The sequence below is a fragment of the Conger conger genome, chromosome 4 (genome assembly GCF_963514075.1).
Source record: "Conger conger chromosome 4, fConCon1.1, whole genome shotgun sequence".
NCBI lineage: Eukaryota > Metazoa > Chordata > Actinopteri > Anguilliformes > Congridae > Conger > Conger conger.
In genome coordinates this window covers 44,082,052-44,094,983 of record NC_083763.1, presented here as the reverse complement: position 1 = coordinate 44,094,983, position 12,932 = coordinate 44,082,052, and the positions used below count along the sequence as shown (strand labels likewise).

The 12,932-nt window shown below is 41.7% G+C and overlaps 1 protein-coding gene across 9 annotated transcripts in view; it reads right to left on the bottom strand.

Annotated features, from left to right (window-relative positions):
• Positions 1-12,932, bottom strand: part of st3gal3a (ST3 beta-galactoside alpha-2,3-sialyltransferase 3a) — a 99,731-nt gene that overhangs the window by 24,430 nt on the left and 62,369 nt on the right. For all 9 annotated transcript variants that reach the window (XM_061238426.1, XM_061238427.1, XM_061238425.1 and 6 more), the window contains 3 exons: positions 8,570-8,664; positions 2,414-2,477; positions 396-491 (listed from right to left, as the gene is read on the bottom strand). In XM_061238426.1, coding sequence (XP_061094410.1) covers positions 396-491; positions 2,414-2,477; positions 8,570-8,664 — 255 coding nt within the window. The remainder of the gene's footprint in view (positions 1-395; positions 492-2,413; positions 2,478-8,569; positions 8,665-12,932) is intronic.

Genomic DNA, 12,932 nt, shown 5'->3' with positions numbered 1-12,932 from the left:
CTCATAAGCAGTAATGTTAACTATGAAGGAATCTAATTTACAGTATAGGCCAGTCATAAAAAAAAATAGTTCGCGAAATGCCACTCTAATCTTAACTGGACTGGGCCGGACTAGAAGATGCCGTACAGCAGTGCTTTAAGTTCTATTACATTAACCAACACTCCAATGCACAGCAATGCTTTCATTCTATCACCAGACTACACTACATATCCAACAAGAATGACTCCATTATGAGTAGGTGGACATCATCCATTTCTAATGGAGTGAGATTGGGCACAGTGTATAAATATCATACCGCAATAGGGGAGACACACAGTTCTCTAATGGCGTCATCAGTGATTCTTTTTTGGATTTCATGATCATCGGGCCTGGTTAAATAAAGCAATGCAATTCACCTCACAATGATGTCATACTCATCGATGCGGGAGCCCAAAGACTTGTTCGAGAGGATCCCTCCATTCCCCACGATGACGCATCTTTTACAGGCCAGACTGCGGACAGACAGAAAAGATTAAATTGAGTGACATCACCAAGGCAGAGACTTATTTTCAGAACTTCATCCAAACGCAGGATGTCACGTGGACTAAGTCATCACTTAAAATTTTTACAGTCAAGGGCTACTTTTATACAAACAAAGTTTCTCATTTATTATACATCTGTCATTGCTGTTGTTGGCATTATTATTATTATTGGGACTAATAAATTCATTGTAATGGAGAGCAAGTACTGTGTTAAAAACGATCTGCTTCCTTAGCTTGCACTTCTTTAAGAGACCGAGACAACAGAATGGAATGCTTCAAATCCACCAGACAATGCAGGACTTGGAACTGCAAAAAAGTCTATTTTACACTATGATGAGGCTTCCACAGGGTGTGGAGAAAGGGATGCATAGATAAATGTGTGTGAAGGGGGTTAGCAAGTCCTGGTACGTCAGCTTCCCCATCTCTCCCTGGCCGCTGAACCGAACCATTGGAAGAACATGTTTACCGGGTGGTGAGGGCGGGGGGGGGGAATTGTTTACAGAAGGGCATTTTGTTGCATTGCAACTCAATTTTCCCCATTAATCTCAAGATAAATATGGAAAGCGCATGAAAATGTGGAGCCGCGTTCCACCGACTCTGAGAATGACAGGGCAGATGCTCTCCTTGAGCTGGCAATGGGGGTGTACTGAGTGCTTGCACAAAGATCATCACAATGTCAAAGGTCAAAAGACTGGCAGTGAGAAAGGAGTGGAGTAGACAATCAGATCGGCAAATTATTTATTGGCCTCTGAAACCCTCCTCAGATGTATCTTTGCAGCGACTGGGGCAGGAGACACATTGAAATGCACATATGTCCAGAAAACAGTGCGGGGATGAAGCCATTTGTTCGGTGTAGCTTTCAATAGGAACGTCTACACGTTCCATTCCAAAATGATTTAGCCGGACTATTAAAAAGTACAAAATCAGTGGGCTGGATGAGTTGAATGGGGTCAAAATAAGGTGGACTTCGTAATCAACCTGGGACTTATGACTAAATTGACTAAACAATCTTTATTCCAAAAAGTTAGAAATTCATTATTGAGCACGAAACCAGGCCCAAGATGCTACGATAAGACAGGAAGGAAATGGATCTCCCGCCAGAGATCACGCTCTGGACGTGCCGCCCAGTTTGAGGCGATATTTAAAAATGAGGCCGGCCGTCAGGGCGGACACCGTGATGAATTTTCTGTTGTAGTTTGGGGGAGGGCCGTATTTGTACGGTAAGCCTGTGGAATTTCCAGGTTAAGTAGACAGTATTTTTAATGATAAAAGCCGGTACAGCCCAACCCACAGCCATACACGTGGCCATGAACTCCTGGCTCTTTGATCAGGAATCCGTCTGTTTTGTTACACTGAAGCTGGATTTGTGAGGTTTCCCTCCTACTCATCCAGCCTATATCCCATGTGCTCATCCAACCTATATCCCACTTGCCTTGTTTTTTTTATTTACACTGAAGCTATGGAGTGAATTTGTGAGGTTTCTCTCCTACTCATCCAACTTTAAGCGAAAAGGCCCAACAATATCCCACTTCCTTTGTTGCAGTGCTAGTCACTCTATAACATATATAATATGGACTTTTTTCTGAGGAACAGAGCAGCCCTTGTTGCTGTCGGGAGAGTGGGGCGCAGACCGCAACCATTTCAACTGAAGCACAGCAGCCACGGGCAGGAGACGATGGGTCTGGAAATTTCACCCCTAAGTTCAGCTTGTGGGGCCGAAAGATACTCGGCCCATACGCACAACTTCAGCCGAATCCAATGTGCCGCGCTATGAGGCGGCCAACTATTAATGTGGGTTCACGGGACAGGAAGTTGGACAATGAGAACCTTCCCAGACCGACGAGACAACGATAAAACCTCACTCCTGTTTAACCGAATTCAGAGGTGCTTACCTGTCCAGTTCCGGATTCAGCCCGTAGTTCTTTGTGGTCGCTAATATAAGTTCTATGATATTTTCTGAGGAAAGAGTAGAAAAGAAAACATTAGCCAAGACACCAAATAGTAAAACACACTATCCAACATACAGTAATGTGCAGTCTTAATACAGTGGTTCCTCTAAAATCTATAGAGAGCGTAAGGACCTCAAACTGCAGTCTGGGTGGGCCGGTCGGGAACAGCTGAACGCTTTTCATATTATCCCATTATTTACAGATAAGAGGACCTGAGAGCTGGACCTGAGAACCTCCGTGAGTGGGAGAAATTAATCCAGCTAAAGGCACTTCGGAAAAAGACCATAAAAAACCTCAGTCAAGAATGTCATTTTTAAACAAGCACGTCTTTCTGATGAAGTGAGCATCCCTCGGCGCTCTGGGAATTTGCTTACATCACCGGTCGGCAATACCGTTGGGCCCGAGATGTTGAGATGTTCTACCATAGCGAACATTCCTGCACTTTTCTCCAAGAGGTCAGGCTCCTCTGTTTATGGCACACTTTGACATCGTCCTGCCCCGCGTTATTTTTAGTAAGGTTTATTGGAGACGCGAAAGTACGGTTTATGTTGCAATGGGCCTCCAAACCTTACAGTGGCTACAGGGGGAAACTCTAATCGGGTGAAACAGAAGAATGTGAGGGGGAAAAAAACAAAAAGCTTCACAAAAAGAAATCGCTAAAACAGGACAGAAATTTTACACATATACACACACACACACACACACACACACACACACACACACCCACACACACGTTTCCATGTTCAATGTCTAACTTCAAGCTTGGGTCAAGACAGTTTGGTTTACGACTACCATCCTTTGCTAAGCACATAATGCATGTGTACACTTCTTTAATTTACTTCAAAGTCATAAAAAGGAAAAACAAAATGGCATCCCAGAATGTCTCTCATTGGATCTTTATGACATGATAGAACCAAAGTAAAATGTATTTGACATGAAAACAATAATAGTGAAAAACAACCTGGAAATCATTAGACAGCAAATATGACTCAAATTGCACTTTTTTCCCAAGCATCTTAAATAGGGATTGCTAAAAAAGTAAGGCATTTGCACCAAATCTCAATTTCATGACTAATGGGAGCAGAAAGGAAAACCATCACTGATTACCACAAATCCAATTCTCAAAATGCAAACATGGCACCACAAACTTTAATCAGGCTAGACCCTAATTTGAAAAGAAAAGGTCTATTGTGGTTCCAGTCAAAGCGTAAACACGGATTTCAAAAGGGTGAAACACAAAACACTTTCAGACATGAGCATTCAGCGGTGGGGCTCTGCTGTACCTCAGAGAGGCCTTTCTCAGGGACGCAAAAGACTTTGTAACTACAATGGGACTTTTTATAGACTGAATGGTGTCCGCCTGTGTCCGTATGCTTGTGTCCACAGTGTGGAACACAGTGAAACAAAGTTAACCCAGCAGTGGGAGACTATTTCACAAAAAAAAGAATGCTAGAGCACTCTATATTGTCCATTAAGTGTTGAAACAAGGCCCCTGCAACATAAGTGTTCACTACATAGACTGGTTGCAGCAAGACCTTTGGAACAGATTACAGTCTAACAGAAAGACTTGTGTAGACTGCAATCCTCATTAACGCCCAAAAAAGGCCACGTCTAACATCAGGGTGGCAAGTCAACCTCTGGTATAATCACAAATCGCCAATGACTACATGAAAAATTCCTCTACCGTTTAGAAAGACAAATCGTGAGCCCACACAGACTTTGAAAAATGGTGAATGTCTTTTTTTTTTAATTAGCTTGTTTAAACATTTCACCCAAGTATGCCTTTGAGGCCACAAGGCCCCTCCCACTACACCCTACACTGCAAGGTGTGCGATATCTTTCACGGGAATAAGCCTGAGTGCCATAACTGATAAAGGATGTAGACGACAGACCTACTGGAACAAGACGGCATCACTGGCCACTGAGTGGGGTAAAACTTGACAGGTGGTGTACAGGGAGATGTCAGTTCGTGAAAACCCTATATTGTATGCTATACACTCGCTTCTTGAGATGTTCCAAGGACATGTAAGCATGTAAGCAGCACATGATACTGTAGTTTTGATGCATCTCCAGACCTTGTCTTTTACACAGGGAGCCTGAGACCCAACCCATTTTTAACCACCCTATTATGTTAAGGGTTTATGACCGCTTTTAGGTTGGGGGGTCAAATTGACCCCAGCAGTTTTAATAAATGCTAAATTACTGCAAAAGAAATAAATGGACACTTTCTGTGTAGCCTTCTTATTGTCTCCTAAATGACAAGCCTTTTATCGATAAATATGAAAAGATCTGTGAGAAACATCTCATTTTAAAGGCTGAGGTACACCAGAATTATTCACTAAGTAAATAAATCATTGTTCATGTTATGCAGTTACAGAGGGTCAAAATGAGCCCATACAACACATGCAAAGTTGATACAGAACATCTGAAAATAAAGCATAATGTTTATTGCATGTTTACTATTTAATCCCACCAAAATAAAAGATTTAAAAAAATCATACAGGATCAAGATGAAAATAATTCATTTGTTTTTAAGACATGTGAATGGGGTGAAATTGACCCTGAACATAATAGGTTTGGAATCGTCAACGGTGTCTATGTTCCAGCAACCTGCTAAGCAGACAGTGCTTACAGTCCATTCAAAGCTCTGTAGGTGAACCTGCGCAGTGCTCCGATAGGCTTTCCAGCGACCCAGTGACCCTGCAAGAACCCAGTGATTTTACATAGTCTGACCTGCGCAGCGCACTACAAGAATGTAGGTGCTTTCATCAGAAGGGCACAAGGGCGCGGGGAGGGATGGTACAAGGAGCACAGCAACACGTGGGAGGTTTGAACGCCGTTAAATGCCACGTCTACCACTGTCTACAACCGCTCCACCCGGACAACAAAAATGAGAATAAGCAGCGTAAAATACAAGCATTCTGTGGCTTTCCCCACCCCTCGTTTGCGTTTTGAAATCTTTTATGGGGAACTCTTTTCAAAAACGACACGTAACGCCTCGCCACATGACTACCGTTTCAAGGGAAACAAAAGCGCTCCAGCGATCTGTGAAGAAAACAGAAGCCAGGTGCAATGTAAACAAGGAAATCTCCCTTGGCAATCATGGCCTATATATAGCCTTCGTCCCTTGACAAAACACAAAGGTGACATTCACAGACGATATGCAGCGCATACCTGCGCGTAACTGTTCATTATTGCGAAATCTAGGAATGCGCCCGTATTCAGCCAAGCTTTTCAAGCAAGCCAGCCACTATTTTCTTACTTTTGTCGTACCCGATACAGGAATTTGAAATGAAAACTAATTCCGTATTGATATATGTGGATGATGGGTCAGCTTGACTTTAGCGCCTTCGTGTGGGTCTTAAACGGACCTCATCAATCAAGGAGGATGACAGAGCCAAACATTGTTGGCACCAAAAAGAATGTTCCTGATTCGGATCCCTTGAAATTATTGATATTCTATGTCTGTTGAGAAAGAGAGAGCCAGGTGCAGAGGGTGGGAAACAGAGTTTAATTGCAATCCACAGAAAAATCAGCAACTCATTTGCTTTTGGAAAAATAAATGGTACGCGGCACAACCGTATCGTATATCGCGCTCTGTCAGTTTCAAATGAAAGAGAGAGCGAAAGATCCTGGAATCCAGGGTGGTACCAGTCAAAGCGTAAACACGGATTTCAAAAGGGTGAAACACAAAACACTTTCAGACATGAGCATTGTAGTGATTGTAGTGATTAACACTGTTGGTATTTACAGTTTGGGGATAGATTAAAATTCCAGGTCCATTAAACGTTAGAAGCCGGACACTACTGTACAGTACAAACGGATGATGGTACCCAGTATCATTTTGCTCAAACCATTTAGAGCAGCTTAGAGAAAATGACATTCTATGATGCATTAGCACCATCCATAGTATGGTTGCACTGTCACCTGCCAAGCTTTGGATAAAGACAATTATGCAGTCTGACTTGCATACGTGTGTCTCTCCTTAAAATGCAATTGAAAATGACATGATCTGTTTATATGTATTATTAATGTACTCTTGTGATAAAATTGATGATTTGACTAGATTCCCTGTGAAGAGCACAAGTTTCTGGAAGATACGCTTCAAAGCCCCAGGGGTCGGGAGCGCGAACACAGGGAACAAAGCGTGACTGGGGGTGCAGGAGTAGGGCTGGTACGTGGGTTCGCGGTCGTGTTCGGGCCTGAGCCTCTACTCACCGGCCCTCTCCGATCTGCCTCTTCTCTAAACACCTCTCATCACGAGGGCAAACATGTCAGCTCTTCTCAATTGCCCGCACTGGTCTCAAGAGTTCAGCTTGAACCCAGTGGCGTTGAATTTGGTGATTTTGTCATAAGCCCGTGAACGGTTTACAATCCTCTTCACAAAGCAGGGAATTTACACAAGTGGTTAAATCGACTCGAGATAAGAGGACAGAACAGCAAGGCCATTTTTCCCTGTGGCACCTGTGTTCTTCACAAGAAAAATTACTTCAACAAATTTAGGACTAAAGAAACTAATCCCAATGTAACCCATCACAGGCCTATTTTAGAAATAATTAAGAGATACAGTACTGTCTCAGGCGCAAAAATCAATGAAGCAAAGATGCTTTCAAAAATAACTAAATCAACAGTTTTAAAATATCAAGAAACGTACTATGAAGAACAGTTAAAAACTAAATCAAATCAATGTTTGCTGTGACGAAACTTTGCCTTTAAAACTGAATTAAACTAACAGAATTCAAATAAATAAATAAATAAATAAATATCTGAGATGGAATTTATGTAAAAAATTAAATAAAAAATAAAAATCTATGGCGCCAAACACTTTTGCATAGTACTATATGCAAATAAGAGCAGCCAATTTTGTTCATTTGTCAGATATTTCAGCCCTCTTTTGGTTGACATAACATTCAAACTTGACCTCAGTAAAACAAGGAAAAGATTATTATTTAACAATTCTCACCACTTTACCTGCAGTACAGCTTTCTGGCACATACTACACATTCCATTACTGTGAATTAAAATGCAAAGCCTTCAGAGGTTAGCATAGCGTTAAGAGTACCAATTAACGAAAATGTCACGAGACATGCCCTCCGCATCTGAGCGAGTGTGAACATGTGTGTGAAGGCTGATTTACAGCGGCGCTGCTATAAATGTTCACGTCCGAGCAAATAATGTGTGTTTTTAAAGTTTTTTCAATTGCATTCAAAGTACCAGTAATGTTGGCTTCTACAAAAAAATGAATAAGTCTTAGGTGATGTGCATCATGATTTTATTCATGATGCACCTGTTTATTATATGCAAAAAAAAGCGACACATTTTATCCAAAGCGAAATGCAGTAAGTGCATACCTAAAGTTGTTGGAACAACTACAGAACACAGGGTGGATAAGGTAGAATTATTGCGATCACATAATGCCCTGCTTTCTTGTGTAATCACAAGACGAAGGGGGAAAAAGCACATGCACGCACGCATACATGCAAGCACACGCAAATACAAACACACAGAGAACTTAAACATTGATAAAGACAACAAAAAAAGGCTTCCACCCAACTCAAACTTGGCTGCAAATTAATCTTCCTGCTAGCCAATGATCCAAAGCATACCTTGAAATGAGCCAAGAAGCAGTTAACTGACCACAAAATTACTTTTTGCAATGGCCACGTCAGTCCACAAATGCAGACCAAAGGATCTTGAAACATTCTGTTGGGAGGTCAAAGGCCACCCAATATGATACTACTATCTCAGTAGCTACAGTACATTCTTCTGAATGGAGGCTTTATTAAAGTACTGAGAACATTCAGTTCAAATTCAGTATGCATAATTTTGACACCTACAGTATCTTTTTGGAAATTAAAAAAAGAACTCTGAACAACTATATTGGCATTCAAAAATTCGGAATTTTTTACCATAACTACACCTCATTTGCTGTGGTGTTTATTTTATGTTTATCTTTTGTTTTATACTTTGTTGGCCATCTTTATTAAGGGTGCCACTGTACAAGGCCTGCAAAATGCAACCCCAACCACAGACATAATGCATGCAGTACTAAACACACACTGGAAGTGTGATGTGCCTGATCAAGACAGGACCCCATACCTTGCGTTCTGAATCCAAACGGAGGTAAATAATTGTTGATGTTTTTAAGCCGCTTGAAGTTCTGGTCCAAGAACATGGAGACTGGTTTCACAAACCTGGAAGAGAAGACAAGGACATGACACAGGTAAATAAGTGTCAGCTCAACAGAAGGGAAGTTAAGATGAGCACACCCGCTTGAGAAACTGGGGCAGGGGGATTGATAAATGACTTATTCTTTGAGGATGAAGCATTTGTGCTTTGGTTCACTATTGTATTTGCCCGCTTCTTGATCAGGAGATTTAGAATTCAGCCTAGGGAATCAGATAATGCTACCGTTCATGTTAGAAAAAGGATTGAGGGACACTCAATTCTCAGGGGTGCATCAGTACCTCAGCAGAAAAAGAGAGGAAAGAGAGCTCAGCCCCTTTCTTCAAGGGAAACAGGCTTAGGGCCGAACAGGGCCTTCTCCTCGGACCAAAAGGGCCTAACTTTCATTGCTTGCCATCTGCTGCCTGAGCAAAGAAGAGCAAAGGGCGAAGAGCCCGGTCATCTTTCCGCCCAGGCCTGACAGCCCGTCCCTAAATTAGAACCTGGGCATTTACAGGTTTTTATAAGGGAGCGGCGAACACCATTCATTCTTGCCTTGACCTCCACTCCCCCATAATGCCTTAGTAGGAGTTAAAGCCACGGGACTGTAAAAAGAGCTTGCCCGTTCCACACCATCAATCTCCACGGCCCCCAGTCTTTCAGCGCACAGACATTGCAGTCATCCGTAAGGGGTTCTTGTCCTTCCACCCAACACACGCAGACACAAGAAAGTAGTTTGCTCTAATGGAAAGAACCCATTTCCCTGGACACACCTTTACTGACAACGAATGTGCTACTTCTGGGAGCGTGACCAGACGACATGTTTTTCTGACCTGTTGTCCTGTGAGGTTTTTTTTTTGGTTTCCATGGTCTCAACTGATTCACTAAATGGGATTTGTTTCAACACAAGCAGGGATGGACCCTGGAAAAAGTACCAATTCCTTACGACCCGTTTAACTGACCTTAATTCTGGATGTCTTAGTCATGGTTTTGTGTTTATGTGAACAGACATTTCACATTTACTGTAGTAAAATACAGTGGTTACAGTGGAAGACAAAAAAACGTTGTTACAAAAATAGCAGCTAGTATAAGGAAAACAACAGGCCATACAGTACGCCTCAGCCCACCATTCTGCCTGTAATCTAGACTGAATCTATCACTGTGTCTTAGATGATAACCCAGTGGCCCAAACTTCACAAAAATCTTGGCATGTAGTCATCCTGTGTGATAAGGTGTGAACTAATGTTAATGTACAATTGACTTTACTTCTTTTTTACCACACGCCCCATGATATTACCATCTCTCAGAGGATGATTGGTGGCTCGTTATTTTGGCAATTTATTTAATTGTGGCAATATACAGTCAGTGATCATTTTATTAGGTATACCTGTACACCAGTGTGTTAATGCAAATATTTAATCAGCCAATCATGTGGAAGCAACTACATGCAAAGAAGCATGTACACGTGGTCAAGAGGTTCAGCTGTTTTTCAGACCAAACGTGACAATGAGGAAGAAACGTGATCTAAGTGACTTCGACCGTGGAATGATTGTTGGTGTCAGGCAGGGTGGTTTCAGTATCTTAGAAACTGTTGATTTTCAAAATCCATTTTCCTGGGATTTTCAAAAGGTTACATTCAGTTCTTACAAATTCAGTTTTTATAAATAGAGTTATTCTGTATTTAGTTAGTAAAAATTAATTCTAGAAATTTAGTTTGGAAAAAAGGAGTGAAATGGATCCATGTTAAAAAGGAGTAGAAAAATCATCATCCATCGCTGTAAAAAGGGCCAATATCTGAGCAATATCCAGCATAAATCTCTAAGTTTGTATTATCTATCCTGTGTCCTGCACTTTTGTTGCTAGTCAGGGGAATTTTACTAACAGTCAATTTATGTGTAAGGGCGGCCTGTAGCGTAGTGGTTAAGGTAAATGACTGGGACACCAAGGTCGGTGGTTCTAATCCCGGTATAGCCACAATAAGATCCGCACAGCTGTTGGGCCCTTGAGCAAGGCCCTTAACCCTGCATTGCTCCAGGGGAGGATTGTCTCCTGCTTAGTCTTATCAACTGTACGTCGCTCTGGGTAAGAGCATCTGCCAAATGCCAATAATGTAATGTAATGTGTAAAGTATATGATGCGTAAGCCAGCAAATAGCTAACTTGCTAACCAGAGGCACATTTAGCAGACTAATCGCTAGTTCTAATGCGCTAGTTTTAAGCTAGCTAGATGGATAGCTAATTAGGCAGCTAATGTGCACATTCCTTGAATACATCTGTCAAGGTTATATCAAGGGAGAATGTGAGCTGCTAATTTGGAGCTGGCAGTTACAGAACAATGCAGTGGCTGGGAGCCCATTAACAAATACTTTTCTATTATCACTAGATCGCATTTTATTGTACAGTTGTGCATGCATTTCGAGCTAGAGTGATCAACCTCACTACACTTTCTGTGGACCAAGTTCGTTGGAGGAGATTGTGACTGGCTCTTGCTGCCAATTGCTATTGTGCTTTGTAGGGCGATCCACAGTCGATAATTGCAAACTAAAAGCCATATTTTTTTGTCTGATGAGGTGCAAGCTGGCGTGCTGTTGATTTAGAATTTTCCGGATGATCCAGATGCCTCTGCTAATATCGGGACTCATTGTGCACTGAAGTGGGGGGGGGGGGGGGAGCCGCTACTCAGTCAATTTCAAGCAGCCATTTTGGTTTTCATTTGTCACTGAACCTAATCAGGGGTATGGTCATCCAAGCACAATACTTGCAAAAAATTAATCAGCAAAAAAAAAATGAAATCACAAAGTTTTCACATTCAGCACGCTGTGCCACCTAGTTTGTACATTTGTACATAGTGCTGTGTAGGACCTCAATGCTAATTATTAATATGGACCAATCATTCATAACTGCTAAAGAAGTTGTAGAACTTGATTTAATTCTTACCTGAATTAATAATGATAGTACTAACGACAACTATACAGATGCTTACTGTACAATATACTAGTCAAAATACCTCACTACATATTCATAAATGTAGTAATACAAAAAATAAATGATATGGAATAACAGTATTACTACATTGATTCTGGGTACAACACCAACAGTATCCCTTTTTTTAATGATTATTTTAAGTACCGTATAACAAGCAGTCAAATACAGTGAGAGAAAACAATTTGAAGGGCTGTTCAACAAGGCATGCAAAATGCTAATTGTATGATAAATGAAGTTTCCTGGATTTATTTGAATGTTTCCACAAACACGTACATGCGATTGTCTACACAGCCCTCACATCTGTCTCCATTTTAAGGCACCTACACTGGAGACGTACAGCTACAGAACTAACAAGCGCTCAGCAATGACACAGCTCCCACTCGCCCAGTGCTTATGTTCTAAGCATGTATTTCTCGCAGATGTAAACCTGTCAGGCCGAGACTCCACTCTCAGCCTCATTCTGACCTTCACACATGCCCGCATTCCACAGGCAGATCCCAATAGCCAGGGCACAAAAGTTTAATGGCACATGACAAATTGTTTTAGATAAATCCATCGGTCTCCGAGCCGCAACCCAAATTACGCTAAATGGACCTCGAAGATCACGATCGCTGCATTGTGAAAACTATGAAACCTTTGGAGTTGGTCAAGAGACGTGCGGCGGCGAGGGAAAGTGCCCCCGTTTTAGATGCGATGGACCATGGATTCTTGTAAATGACCGCAGAAGCAAAGACCGCAGGCAAGGTTCTTAAAAAAAAGAACAGAATTTAAAACTTTGTTGAAATAAAATTAACGATGTGCTGTTTATGTAGCCATCCATTGGGCCGCTTCATGCATTAAGGTTGCTCAAGTAGTGAACTTGTTACTTGTTTCAAAATTACCACTTGAGCACCAAAGATGTTTGTTTTTCTGTGCAATGAGCTCCATAGGAACAGTGAAAAGTGGCCACCGCAGCGCTTTCTGATAAACACACACTTCAGAGCTTGAGGGACCGCCCTTTCCAGTGAATTCTGGACTGACTCGCAAACATATCCGTAGCCTGTGATAGGAAACTCAAAGGAAAGTAAAAGGCTAATTTTAAATCCATGGGGCCTGTGGTGAACTGTACCAAAGTACACTGAGGAAAAAGCACACATCAATAACAAAACCTCACGTCCTTTCAGTCTGAAAAAAACAGGGACGAATGTTGAGACAGGTGATTTATCTAACTTTCTACCTGTGTTCGAAAGGTAGATATTTCCATGTATATGAAGCATAATAAAACAGATTTGGAATGTATACCTTGAACAGGAAACAGGTGCCTTGAAGGTGGC